Below are 14,770 nucleotides of genomic sequence, written 5' to 3'. Positions count from 1 at the left end.
CACGCCTCCCCTCCTATGCTGGGTAGCCACTTCCCATTTCTTCTTGTCTGCTTTCTCCTCTTCCTTCTTTTTCTTGATCAAAACCTATTTCTCTTTTTCAAATAGATCTGATATTATTCTCATCTTGCTTTCCTCACTGTCCTTAAGAGGTCCCCTCATCCCACCCAGCTTTCATTTCTACTCTCTTCTGTGCTTTCTCGTTCTGCACAAACGCCAGTTTAACTTAGAAAACTAACAAAAACCTGAGCTTGCTTACAGCCCAAATCCTCCAAGATTTAATTTCAAATGACAAGAAAATCTGAAAGTCAAAAGTATAATACTACCAATATGTCATTAGTGATACAGCTTCTCCTTAGAAGTATTTTTCTGCCAAGTTTTTGCAGAGTAGGAAAGAAAAAAGATACATGACAAGACAAGAGGGAGAAGAAAAGAAACTTTTCCTGATACAGAGAGCAGGTCCCAGTCTGTTAGAATCAGTACTAACCAGGCACACATATTTCTATTTATTCCATTATTTTCTTGTCATATATTCATCACTGGCAAGAAGCACCTCTCCAGCTGGACAGGAGACCACGACTCCCCTTGAATGAGACTGTGAACTGCAACGAGTCACTGGATCGCAACCCCAGGTCTGCCGAACGCTCGGCTTGGGGGCGAAAGCAAAGGGCAGACACTAGATGCAACCAATGCACAAAAGAACTAGCCTCCCTCTCAGATAGGGGGCAAAAAAGAAATAGAGGCTACACCAGAAATGTTCAGTGCGTTTCATTTTGTTTCCACTCCATCTTTTATCTAGTTCAAAGTTCAGCAAAAGTTAATGCTTCTCCAAATGATTTTGTTCTTAGAGACTTCAAGAGATTTTACACAGTGACTTTTGCTCAAGCAATGCAAAGGGCAAAGTAAATTAACAGAGTATAAAGCCAGAAAGGACCATCAGATCATCTAGTCTCATCTATTTATCTGTTATTTGTAAACTTCCCTAATTGGGGGGAAAAAAAGGAGGTGGGGGGGAGACGTTTTTGGACACCACTGAAATAACAGCATACCCAAACATGGAAAAAATATATATGTTCCTTTTATTCTGTTACTTCTGAGCATCCTATATTACTAGAATAACTCTGACAGCAATGCAATATCCAATTAACTTAGTTATTTTAATAGAAAAATCAAAGCGAACACTAGTACTAAATTAATCAGTGTACCCCTTCATTTTACTTTTATTCTCATCAGCTGGTAAATAAAACTGCTACGAGTGAAACTAAACTGTTACATTTCCCCGGATAAACACTGTACGTTCCCATACATATTGCATGCATACCTATACCTACGGTGAGCACCGAGGCAGTGAACCGAAGCTAAGCTTGCGCTACATGTTGCAGAGGACAAGAACAGGGCTCTGCCATCTTCTGTCCCAACTTTCCCCATTTCTGTCCCATTTTCTATCTTCACATACCCTCTAGTTTTTAAAATTTATGCTAAGCATATTTCTCCTAAACCATTTAAACTGCAGTGAACTAATGCTCTTATCAGTGTCAAGGATGATTAATATAACTTTTTAGCCAAGAACCCTGCTTGCAATGTAAGGGATTAAAGCATAGCAACACTTCCCACAACCCCCTCTGATGTGCGTATCTGATCTCAGAGACCAGGCAGCTTCACTTATGCAAATAACATTAATGGAGAAAGTTTATGACAAGGGAGCCAAAAGCACTAGCCATGTAGCCATGATTTCAATATATGCACTGCCCTCATGTTCCTTGAGTATCATTTGCATTATCATTGCTGAAACCTGAAACTAATATAAAAGCTTCTAAGCACATGAATTTTTCAGGAATAATTACCCTGAATTGCAATGTCAAGGACTTGCCCTTCCACCACAATGCTGCTACTGAGAAATTACAAGGGCGGGGGGGAAATCACATTTCTTCACTCATGCTGCAAATAAGTCATTCAATCATGTTTTTTTTAAACAAGTAAGGTTGTTCTAAACATTCTATAGATACAGAAAGAGAAGATTATTGGTGCACCTTGAATATTCTTGAAAACTACTATACAAATACAAACAATAATTGAGAAACCAAGAACTAAGAAGGCCAACATCGACTGAAGCACTGAAACACACTACACTCGAGTTTTGGGTTTGTTTTCTTCAATCTCAGCATGCAATTTTACAGAGACTTAAATGTTTACCTGCACTATCCAAATCCATCATAAAGTTGCTAAAATTGCACCAAAGATCCTGCCTCTAAGGACTTCAAACTAAAAGCATAATAGAGTCAACACAATACAATTCAGAAAAATGGCAGAATGGCACATATTCTGGCTATAGTGACTATTTCTTATAAAAAGTCTTTTAAAGGTTTAGTCATGCAAATGTCATAAAAATGCAAACTGTCAAGAAATATCTGTCCTAAAGTTAGATTCTCAGAACTTTTTTAAACAAAAGTTAAAACTAACAGAAATGTTCCCATGTTTTTTTTTTTTTTATTCTGGAGGAAACAATCCTCTTTAAACAAATAAGCATCCCTCTGTAGCCTTGCATCCAAAACACTGCAGCAGCAAGTATCTTAAAGCAAAATAAAAGTGTAAAACTGACTTCACTGATTTTTTGCTCTTCGCTGTGCGTTTTAAACTTGAAATTAATTCTAAGATTCCAAAAATAAGGGCAATGTGAAGAAAGGAACACTAAAAATTGACAAACAGAACAATTAGGAATGACAATTGGGAAAATCTGGGGTAAAAAGGGGGGGGAACCAATGCACAGAGACACAGAATAATTTAAACGTAAAAACAGAGTTTGAAGGAGAAGATTTAGGGAACCAGCCTGGAGGTTTAAGAAAACAGAAAGCATTGAGAAGGCTCAGAAAGGAGGATTATCTCGGAAGCATGAACTCAGACATCCTTCCAACATACCAAGGGCTGGGAAACGGCGCCAATAGAGCTGCAATGCTGAAGACAAGGAAAGAGTGACAGAAGTGACGAGGTAGACCACCTCGGAGACCACACAGAAGAAAGCAGCACCAGCAGGATGAAGCTGGCGAAAGGAAGGAGCAGCAAATAACTGCAGAATGGATGGGGGAGAGAGAGGAGTGGAAAGCTCGGACAGCCTGAAAAGTCTGGCACAACGAATCTGTAACTACAAGGTATTGAGGAGACATCTAGGAAGCTTTACCAGTGAAGGAAAGCAAAATATTAGAAAAGTAGGAATTTTTTTTTTTAAAGATGTGAGGAGGCCTGCAGAAAAATGGGCAAGATCCCACAGGGGCGATCCCCGGAGAGGCACGTACCAGGCACCAGGGCAATTGGCACCGAGTGCGCGAGACGCGGGCGACTTACCGCATGCCGCGGCGGGTTGGCACCAAGCGAGCGGGGAAGAGCCCGTGGGGCCCGACCGCCAGCCCCAGCAACCCCGAGCGGCTCAAATCGAATTCCCGCTGAGCAGACTGGCTTACGTTTGCAGCTAGGCTTGTCTCATAAGGCTCTTCAGACCTCCAGAGTAAAGCTCCCATCAATGTTTTCGTTTGCCTCCTTTTCAGTTAGAGTTCAGTTTAAGCAAAACTTGCATTTCGCAGAGCTTGCCCTCGCTTCTTAAAGAGCGAACGGCAGTGAAGAGAAGAGCAGGCAGGCAGCACCCAGAGGGCTGCCCCCACGGAGGCTGCTCTCAGCCCCTGCAGAAGGGGTGTTGCCCTGCAAGGGCCGCAGCACCAGCGCTTCATTGGATTTCCCCAGGCTTTTCAATTTCCTGGGAGGAAGCAGCAGCGCTGGGAGCTCTTTCCCTATCTGCATCTCGGGCAGAGGCAGCGGCTCCTCCCGGGTAACGAACACCCATCCATCTCCAGAGCAGCACCCAAGGCAACGCGAGAGGCCAGACAGGTCCAAAGGTGGCTGATGATTTGCCAGCTGGCGCTTATCTTCTGCGGCGCATCACATACGAGCAGCATCAACTTTACTACATTTCTGCTAGCGTTTCATTAATGCTTTGATTTGTGGAGCTCTCCACCAGATCCCGAAAGATCTGTCCTCTCCCCAGTTTCTTTCGCAACAGGACATGATGCATGCTGACAGGACAAATTCCTGCATCCCTGGAGGAGGACTGTGGAGCTGCTATACGGAAGCAGTTTCTCCCAACGCTCCCAGAATTTATTTATTTATTTATTTATGCAAGGCCTATGTGTTTATTCAGTATGGGAACAATTTTCTTGGGGAAACTATTAAGCGTGGGGTAAAGCTCTTTATGTGGAAAACAGCTGTATTTTCTAAAGCTAGAAACTGCTGCTTTTATGTCAGTTTCGTTCAATTAAATTACGTGATTCAGTTTATGCACCTGCACCTGACTGCTTCTCATCGGCTTTCTTCTAATTTTATCAATTACAAAAAGCAACGTTATTATTGATAAGAAGATTAAAGCAGACCATTCCACATGATTTCACCAGGACAGAACCCAGAGCTGTATACGTTCATTTCCTGACGTCGTAGTTCCAGGGTTTTGTTGAAAGCATCTCATACTGGAAGGTCCCAGACACTGGAAAATAATTATACCTATCACGTTCGTTAATTACACTGAAAAACAGACCCGCCTACACCTCTTTCTCACTAGCAATACCCAGCTTGCGCAGCGTGCGGCACACCAGGTTAGCTCCCTCCACGCCGCACTTCCAGCCCGTTCCCGACGGCGCAGGGGCACCAGCAGCCTGCCCAGCCTAAGCACAGCATCATACACATGTATTACACCGAGAACACAGGATCATGTTATAGGGACATTTTTGGAAAAAAGATTCTATAAATGTCCCTCTGTTTTCAGCACAGTAACAGAAGACTGAACACTGATCTCTTCCCAGCTCGTCCTCATGCTTGGGATTTACCTTTATTCTTAATTAAGGTAGCAATACCCCAGGGAAGGTCTATGTTTAAAAACATAAGCTTCAGCCTTTTAACTTCCAGACAGGAGCACTAATTGGAACTTGTCTCTTAAGGCCAGATCATGCTTTTCTGGGCCCAGAGAGACTCCAGTATTGCATGCTGCAGAGTAAGACAGTCCAGGGCCTCCACCATTCATCTGAAACTTAGAAATTCAAGTTGCGATTCCTACGTCTGCCAGACATGCCATGCACGAACAAGGATACATCACTTATTTTCTTATTGGTTTAGCTATTGGATCTATAAAACATAAATAAAAACAAATATATATATATGTATATATATATATATATATATAAAAAATAGTGCCCTTCTTTTAAACACTGATTTCTTGTCCACCAAAGCTGCAAGCACTTTGCAAGAGGATCTTTTTCTTCCCATGCATTTCTGTATTGCCCAACAGAGCAAGGCCCTGTCTTTTACTAAGATATCAGACACTGTAGCTGTAACAGTGATGTGAATTCCCATGGGAGCTGACACCCAGCTGGTCCCACCGGCAGGGGCAGGATGTGCAGCGAGGCCTTTCTGCACAGGCTTCTACGATGTGAGAGCTCATCCCCACTCTGAAGCACACTTTTTCCCCATTAAGAAAGCGTTACAGTCCAAAGCCAAATCCAGATAAAAAGTGAATATGCTTTGTCAGCATCCCCAGCTTTCCCCACATAGACTATTTCGAGAAAGCTATCTTTTTACTACCTTCTCCACCAACACTTCTACTAAGAGCAAAGTTAGAAGGAGGCTGAATTTCTAAAGCTAACAAAACCGAGTTTTTAACTGTCCTGTCATCTATACTCACTCTGAGCCAGGATTAAGCCATTCCACTACAAAACCACAAATGTTCAGTCTTCCTTGCAATGCCAGTTCAGCAAAACACATTATTTTTCCCCCTCCTCAAATGGTTACCATATGACGATTCCAGCATGCCTTTTCACCCAAGCCATATAAACTAAAAGATAAGCTTCAGTCTACACACTTCATCGTTTTTTGAATGTATAAGCTGATCTCTGAAATATATACATTACTTTGAATTGCGCTAAACTAAATGAACAACATCTTTCTTCACCATGATTGGCAATAATTTAATATCTTAAGAAAGTAAGGAGGGAAAAATACCGGGACAAGCTGGGATATGACCCAGGCATAACGAGCAAGCGGAAAGCATCGAGCGTCCACGCTGCACCCGCTCTGCGGTACCTGCTGAGCGGCAGAGGAGCAGTATCACTTGCGGGGGCACTCTCGCACTCTCACAGGTATTTTTAGCACCTGAAAATAGGGCAGATGCTCTGCCATCTTACTGAAATGAGACAGCATTCACCACTTCAGAAATATTAGTTGCACCTGTATGAGGCTTTAGACAGCACAGCAACATGGAATGCATCAATTTAAGTAGTTAACCATCAGTTTCAGGAAAACCCCAAACGAACGAAGAGTTTAACTGGGACACTCTGACCTTGAAAAGCACAAATCTCTACCACGGCCTCAGGTACACACCTACCGAAGAATAAACAAAGCTGGGCCTACGTCTCAGGATACCTCTGTCTCGTATACATTACATATTCAGAGATCTTTAACTTTCACAAAATTTCCTTTCCTTTCTTGCTTAAATGTTCAATTCAAACAGTGGCATATAGTATAGTTGCAAAATAATAAATTAGTTTATAGCTGAAATATAAAGCTATTAAATTTAGAATCCTTTTTCCTTCTGTAGTTTAACAAATTACAAGTGGGTGAAACTATTTTGAACAGTTCAGGTGTACAGAATACTATTTTTAATTTCTGACTCCAGCTTCAAATTTTGAGCGTTTAATAAGTAACTGAAAATTATATACAAACACCAAGAAAAAAAAACAAAACTCATTTTACACTAAAAAACATAAACATTAAACAATGACCTGAACTGTTTTAAAATTCTAGAGAACCAAACTTACATTAAATAGGGGTCAATGGATCCACTACTGCTTTAAGGAGAGTTCATGATACAACAAGAAGTTATGTTAAAATAAATTACAATCATTATTGATATAAGCAGCAGATGGAACAAGTTTCAATAAAATAACAACACAAACAAAGTTATTGCGACACAAATTCACCAGAATTAGCCTTTAGATCCTTAATCCTCCACATAATCTCATGTTTAATTTTGCATTCAATAGCACTATTTTGTGTAAAGTTCAGTAAATGCATAAACCTTTGCAAAATCTGGGCCTAATGTCTTCTGAAACAGCGTTTTTGGAGGTTTTTGCTATTTACATTCACATAATGAGGAAGAAGTACAGCAAAGCACAAGGCTTCCTGGAACCACTATATTCTCTAAACAAACCGCAAACAAAGCAGGGGTTTTGCTATTAGCAACCTTCGTCGCTGCGAAGACCCCACCGGGCAGCGCAGCGCAAACACGGCCCAGACACCCCCCGGCCCGCGCTCACCAGCTACAACGAGGGTGCAAACGGACAGAGACGGACGGACAGACAGGAAACAACAGCGAACCCGCCGGCAGCATCCCCACATCCAGCATGGACAGACTGATCGTTGCCCGATTCTGTAGGCAAAACAAGGTTCTAGCGAGGGAGCCGAAGGAGGAGCCGTCGGGAGAGGGATCAGAGGCCCGGAGAGCGGTCAGGAGCACCTGTTTTTAATTAAGCAGGTGGATGACCGACGTTGGCCTCGGCAGCCGGCTGGAGGAGCGTCTGATACCTTCATAGTGAGAGAAGCGAGACGAGTTCAGCGCTACCTGCAGAGCCCTGAAAACCGCACACAGGCATCCGACGCGGGATGCGGCAGAAAAAGGAGAACCTGGAGCGGCGCAAGCAGAGGGTTGACGTGGGCACCACGGCAGCGGGCAGCAGCAACATGGCATCGACGAGCATCAGGATAATTTTCTTTGAGGCAGCACACTAAATAAATAAGCAGGAGAAGAAGGCATTAACAAAGCCAAAGAAAATACTGTCAAAGCAGCAGTGGAGAGACCCAGTTTTAGCCTCTAGCTCAGAGATGTTGCAGAAGTTTGAAGAGATACGAGAAATAGTCTCTGAAGGACGCATCTGAGAAACAGCTAAAAAAAATTCAGAGAAAGAATATAATAATGCCAAGAGAATAAACAGAGTAACCACTCTTAGTGGGAGACGGCACTTGGGTTTCAGCAGTATTCAGCACCATAACAGGAAAAAAAGCAAATCACAAAGAGCTCAGGATGAAATTAGAAAAGAAAAAAGCAAGAACAGCCTTCCTCCACTCAACGAGCCTCCGAAAGGCTGCAGCGTAGCACTGAGAGCCTTAACCAAGTGAGCCTGGACACGAGCTACAAGAGCGCAGAGCACGTCACGGCCTGAACCACCCAGGCAAGGAGCAGCCGGGGCATCGCTGCGCTGGTCTTCAGCCTGGAAAACACCTCCAGAGATAAAATGGAGATGGGATGATAACTGAACAAAAACGTCACGGCAAAAGCGTGATTTTAAGAGACTACAACATGCTTCCTCCCTCCGAGCAGAAGGATTTGGAGGAAGGCAGGAGATCAAGAAGAAGAGTTGGGAAAAAAAAAAAGAGAATTAATGTGAAAGAGATGTAATTACTGAAATAATCAGGCTGGGGAGGGAAGATGAGATGAGAAACATCTACAACTGTGGCAAGAGACTGGGAAGAGAAGCCTGGACAGACACATGCTACGTTTTGTTACCATGCCCTTCGCATTTGTACACCAAAAACACCCTAAGCGTACGTGATGTTTACAGTAAGGAAGCTTTTAATGTTAACTATCATGACGGGAACAGCTACGGCCAACGTAAGGACACCAGCGCTATGGAAGTGCTGTGCAAGCCCTGCACCTTTTTTGATTCCAGTTATCCAATTTCCTGGACCACTTGCACAGTTATTTTCTCAGCTTTTATTATGCAAATCCTTTACTCAGAACTGAGTAGCTGTTCGCAAATTAAAAAAGCTGATAATTTTTTTTCTCTCATTCCCTTTGACCAAAGCAAGGGAAATTAAAATTTACATGGAAAAGGGAAAAACTTCAAAAGGCTGCTGAACAGCCCAAAAAGTTAGGAGTGCAGTTCATTTGCTCCTTTTCTCCCAAATCTCTAAAGTATTTGACAGTAATTCTGTAGAAAAAAGATTAAGGTTTCCTGTTTGTTCATACTTCAACATATGTATGCCTTCTTCCCAATGTAGGCCCTGTTTCTGGAGGTCATTCTGCCTTTGTGAGTCCTGCTGTCCAGTCAGAGTCCTACTCCTGTCCATCCATACAAATTTATGTGCAGAGCAGTCTTCCAAGAAACAGCATAACATTAAAAAATACTGCAGCTTTCCTGCTTCTCAGCAAGGCTCTCTGGAATGAAAGGAGGAAACAGAAGGGAAGCAAAAGCAGATGACAGGAGCTGGAGAAAGGGCTGTTTTGTTTTGGTCTTTCAAAAACACACTAAGCTTGCTCCTTAGGCACTCTTGTTTCATTAGTGTTTTCTGTCCTCTTTCTTTCCAAATTGTAATATTTAACAATTCAGCACAAAAAGAGTCTAAGGACACTTCATGTAAATTCAGCAATAATCAGACCCTCAGCCAATAAACTCTTCACCCTCAGGGTTTATTTGCTGCTAAGCCTTGGCCTGCAGCCTTGGAATTTATTCTGCCTCCACTGCAGTTATTTCCTTATAAACAGGAAGCCCCCTCAAATTTTCATTACAGGGAACTCATTTACTTCGTTTGGTGTCAGTCTTATCTCAGAAAGATAAAACTGCGACAACAGGTGTACCAGCGCTAGCAAAAAGGCAAATTGCAGTAAGAGTGGCAAAACCTCGGTCGTCCTCCCAGCAGAGGACGGCCGCAGCGCGGAGGTTGTCCCCGGCACCGACCGCCCGCCGGGGGGAACGATGCACCGCTCCAGGTGAGGACGCGCTGCTCCGGCGAGCGCGTTCCCGCTCCCCGTCCCAGCGCCGCGAACCTGCTCTTGCCCGACAGCGGGGACATGGAAAGTGCTTGGGAACGCGTGTGAATTCAAAGCTCTGTAAGGAAAGACTCTCCTTCTTTTCTTTTTATTGTTACCCTATCATCATATCTGCGTATCCACCTACATTTAACTAGCTGATATATGCAATTTCAGACGAATTGGTTTGCCAGTGGTACACAATGTATAAGCGTATCCAACGCACCACTGTCTGTTTTAATGAGAGGGGTTGGAAGCAAAGAAAAAGAAAAAAAAAAAAAAACAGAAACCAACATGAAGACATCTGACACCAGAATAACGGTCACAATTTCCTACTGTATGAGGAAATCCCTGGTTTCAGTTAAAAACTGAAAAGTTCAGTCATTTCAAGCGCTGCAGAGCCGTTTGTGGTCCTGGGCTTAGGTAAGTCTCTGTTCTCACTTGTGCCTCGGGCTCCTCTCGCTCTGCCGAGCCTCTCCGGCGTCCCCGCTCCACCGCCCTCCGACACCACCTACAGCTGCACATCTCTCCCCCGCTGACGGCTTCTCACCTTCTTCAGAGCATGACGCTCCACAGGCGATTGCAAGCAATTATTAATATTTGATATAATTTGCAAAGCAGGCTCTTCCCCGCCCCGCTCCGCGAGGGCGGTGTTTCAGCAACGCAACCACCGGCCCTTCCTCCCGCTCCTGGGGAAACCTCCCGCTGCGCCCGCGAGGCTCCTGGCCCACGAAGCCGAACGCAGAGCAACCCGGGAGCCACCGACATCCATGAAACGCAAATCCTGGAGGAGGAGAGCGACACGCCGCAGGCTCTGCAGGCCTGGTGCCCCGCACCTTCTGCAAGGGGACGTCAACCCAGGCGGCAGCTTTCGAGCTCCGCTGCAACTGCCAGCCCTGCCAGGATTTCCAGCGGCGTGAAAAGCAACCTCCCCATCACGGTCTCCACTCCAGCACTGTCCTGTCCCCAGATGTGTCATGTCACTATTACAAACAGGGAGCACCGCTGCACATCACCGACACGAAGGAAAATACCACACACAACCAAAGCACAGATAAACGCAGCTACGAGCGTCCTAAGTAAAGCATATTGTAAGTCCGAGTTAAAAGTACAGGCTAAATTTTATGGATACAGCACATCCTAGTATGTGTAAATGCTTATAATAGTAAGAAGGGTCACTTTCATCTCCCCAGCAAGCCATCCTTAACCGGACTTCAAAAACGACAGCCAAACTTTGAGGTTTCAATGCCTCTGCAAGCATCATGGCATTAGCACGGCGCTGGCAGCCGCGGTGCCTCCAGGCTTCGCATTCCCCTGCCACTATTGAGAATTCAGAGACTAAAAAGCCAGAAAAACGAGCGAGCGAGCGAGCAGAGGGTTTCGGTAATCCTTCACTCGCGGCAGACAGCTAGGCCACCATTACACTTGCAAACTACCTACACGTATTTTGCAGTACAGGCAACGCACGCGATGTTTGCTGGCTACATCCTCATTTTATATATATATATATACATGGCGTGAATAGAGAGGGAAGGCTTACTTTTAAGCTCAGGAATAAATAAGAAGAGTGGGCAGTTCTGGAATCATTTCATCACGCACGGATAACTGGGGACCGCCGCCTAGAGAACCCGGTTTTGCCGCTAACCCCCCAGCGAAGGGCTGCAGTGGGGGCAGCGCCCGGTGCCGGGCCCAGGCGACCGGCGGCCCTGCGCAGCGGCAGGCTGGCTCCAAGGCCGCGGCCCGCATCCGTCCGTCCGTCCATCCATCGCCGCACGCTGCTGCGGCCCGGCGAGCCGCTGCCTGGCGGGTATCAATCTGGCGAATCCGTCCTCCCTTCCCGCACCTCACCGCTCGCCTGTCACATTTCATGAAGCATCCAAAAAAAAAAAAAAAAACAAACCCACCCCAAAACCCACCACCAAGACCAGCTCTGCGGAACGCAACACTTTGAGAATGATTCAACTTGCTTCTACCATTTCCACCTCGACGCTCACCCCATTTATTTATTTATTTATTTTTCCATCCGCTGGATGAAAGATGCGGCTGGGAGCAAACAGCCCCCCCCGGGATTTTCATCCCCGCGCGCGCGGCTCTCCGCAGCCTCCCGCCGGCCACCGAGAAACGCCCGCACGAGTCGCCTCAGAGGCAGCGCGCCGAGCCGCGCTCGCTCCGCGCCCCCGCGCTCGCTCCGCGGGCGCCCCGGGACCCCCCCGACCCCCCCCCCCGCCGCCCCCCGGCCGCGGCCGCCGCGCTCCCCTCAGCGCCGCACCTGGCGCCCTCGGACCGTTAGTCGCGGCCGCGCGCGCCGCGGCGCCTCGGGGGCAAAGGGCGGGCGGCGCCGGGGCAGCGCCGGGGCCGCGCCGGGGCCCGGCCCGTACCTGGGCTCGGGCAGGGTGATCTTCTTGCTGGCCCTGGCCGCCGGGGTGCTCTTGCTCTTCTCCATCGCCATCAGGTAGCTGACATCGGCCAGCACCGCCTCCAGGTCCGCCATGTTCCCGCTGCCGCCGCCGCCGCCGCCGGGCTGCAGATGGAGGCTCGGCCGGGGGCAGCCGCCCCCGAGCGCGGGGGGTTGGCGGCGGCGAGCGCGGCGAGCGGCTCCCCCCGCCCCGCTCCGCTCCTCCGCTCCGCCGCCCGGCGCGGCTGCGCGCGCGGCGCGGCGCCGGCTCAGCGGCCGCCTCCCGCCCGCAGCGCCCGGCGCTGGCCGCGCCGCCGGCCCCTGCGCGCCCTCAGCCCCGCGGCCGCCGCGCCGCGCCGGGCGGGAGGGCGGGAAACCCCCCCCCCGCGGCCGAGCGCCGCCTCCGCCGAGCCGCAGCGCCCCCGGGCGCCCGCTCCGCCCCCCCCCCGAGCCGGAGCCGGAGCCGGCGGCGCGGGGCCCTGGGCGCGCCTGGGGCCGCGGGGCACCGCTCAGCGCCCGGCCGCCGCCGCCGCCGCCGAGCCCATGGCGGCCGCCGGGCAGCCCCGGCGCGGCTCGCCGCCTCCGCGGCCGCGGGCGGGCGGGCGGACGGGCAGGGGGCGGGCGGCGGCGGCGGCTGCCCCGGCGGCGCGGGGCGAGGGGCTGCGGCGAGACGGCGCCGCGGCTCCCGCGAAAACCCGGACCTGGATTCCCGGGCCGGGCGGAGCGGAGCGGGGCGCGGGGGGCCCCGCCGAGCCCCCGGCGCTGCTGTCGGAAGGCGCCGACGAAACCTTCGGGGCGGCGGCGGCCGCGACGGGCTCCCGGCGGCTTATGTCACGCGTGGCCGTTAGGGGCCGGTCCTCCCCCGCGGGGCCCGTGCCCGGACCCCCGGCGGCGGCGGCGGCGGCAGCAGAGCCCGCACTGGCCTGCGTGTTCGTGAGCCTCAGGTGCGAGCTGCTTGCATTCGTCTTTAAAACCCATTTCTCATGTTTTAGGTTATCGCAACATGGAGCGCACGAGAGAGACTGGATGGAAATCAATGCGGCTGCACACAGCTCCGTCAGCGTTCGCTGGAAGCCTCGTGCCTGCAAAGGGTGGCACGAAACGGGGCTGCACGCTGGAACAGAAGCGCCGGGTGTTTGTTTATTTTTAAAGCGCAAATCTCGCATCTGGCCACCCCTGTGCCCGTCCTCGGGTGCGGAGAGGCTCTACGTGGAGCTGCTCGCTTCTGTTCTGTGTTAAAAGTGTAGTAGTATCCTCGCCGCAGTCGAGCAGATATGCAGATTTGCACTTCTTTCTTTTCTGAATTTCTCCAAATATGTCATAAATAATTGGCTCAATGAAAGGCTAAGTCAATGACAAGTCTGAAGTTTCAAACTCAGCTTGTTTTGAGCTCTTTTCAAGTGCCGCCACTCCTCCTTCCTACTTCTTTATGAAAGTTAATGATCTGATTAAAGCTGGGTACAGTATACAGCTGGGAGGATTTCGCAGTAAGGCTCATTATGAACTGTCTGGGAACCTGCTTTTTGTTGAAAACGTCAATTGAAACCAACACTTTTCACCAGAAGGTATCAATTGAGAAGGGCTTCCCGCCTGCAGGGCGAAGTCGGCGCCCGCCCGCGCGCAGCGCCCGGCAGCCGGGTGCGCAGGTGGGAGACGGCCGAGCCTGTCCCATCCCGCCGGCCGCGCGCGGGACCCAGCAGGGCCTTTGCCTCGTCCCCTCTTGGTGCCCTCCCCATCCAGAGCTGGAAACACCCTGTAAAGTTTCCCGCCAGCCCTGCTTAAAGGATCCACCAAATCTGGATAAAACGTCGGAAGCTGTGTTTTTGTGTTCGTAAGTTCACTGAGCTGGCGGTGAAAAGTGGCTCTGGCTTGCAGGCTGTAACTCGGTCTCCATAAATCCTCAGGCTCAAAGCTCTCCCAGTCTAAAGTTTATCTCGGTGTCCTTAACACTGGTTCTCCTTTTTGGAGTTCTTATAATGAGACAGACATTACACCTGGATACAGTTATTCCAGATTTTTTTCAGAGTATCTGTATGCCATGAGGCTCGATCCAGGGAGCTGCTGAGCACTCTGCCCCCAGCCTGGCTGAACACTTGACCTCTTGTTTTCCTGTCGTCCTAGTATTTTCTTTGAAATTACTAATGCACATAAAGTTACACGTCCACACTTGCAGTATTATTGTCTAATTAGTTGTAAATATGTAAGTATGTATGATGTGCTTTACTGTAGAACAGTGTAGAACACTCTGTTGACTAAGGCAAAAATAAATGGTCTGTGCCTCATCTATGGGATCCTCTCATTTTAGTTTTAGCATCTTTTTAAAGTTTTGATGAGAAAGGCTGGTATTGTCTAATGATGGGTCCAAAACTATTTGGATCCACTGTTGTAAGGAATATTCTATTTTTTTTCACCCAAGATTAAACATTTGTCCCCCTTGCCGCACTTCTAGCCTGTTTACTCGACTAGCCATGGGCACTTTGCTGACCCTTTCAAGGGGATACTGAAGTTGTAGCTCTTGCAATCCCACTGTCCTCCTTCACCGT

At 48.5% G+C, this 14,770-nt stretch overlaps 1 protein-coding gene across 2 annotated transcripts in view; it reads right to left on the bottom strand.

Annotated features, from left to right (window-relative positions):
* Positions 1 to 12,422, bottom strand: part of GRK3 (G protein-coupled receptor kinase 3) — an 80,334-nt gene extending 67,912 nt beyond the window's left edge. For both annotated transcript variants that reach the window (XM_067307386.1, XM_067307387.1), the window contains exon 1: positions 12,211 to 12,422. In XM_067307386.1, coding sequence (XP_067163487.1) covers positions 12,211 to 12,323 — 113 coding nt within the window. In that variant the 5' untranslated portion in view covers positions 12,324 to 12,422. The remainder of the gene's footprint in view (positions 1 to 12,210) is intronic.
* Positions 12,423 to 14,770: the final 2,348 nt, after the last annotated feature.

Source organism: Apteryx mantelli, chromosome 17, assembly GCF_036417845.1.
Source record: "Apteryx mantelli isolate bAptMan1 chromosome 17, bAptMan1.hap1, whole genome shotgun sequence".
Classification (NCBI taxonomy): domain Eukaryota; kingdom Metazoa; phylum Chordata; class Aves; order Apterygiformes; family Apterygidae; genus Apteryx; species Apteryx mantelli.
The sequence above is the reverse complement of the archived record's forward strand: the minus strand, read 5'-3'. Positions and strand labels throughout refer to the sequence as shown.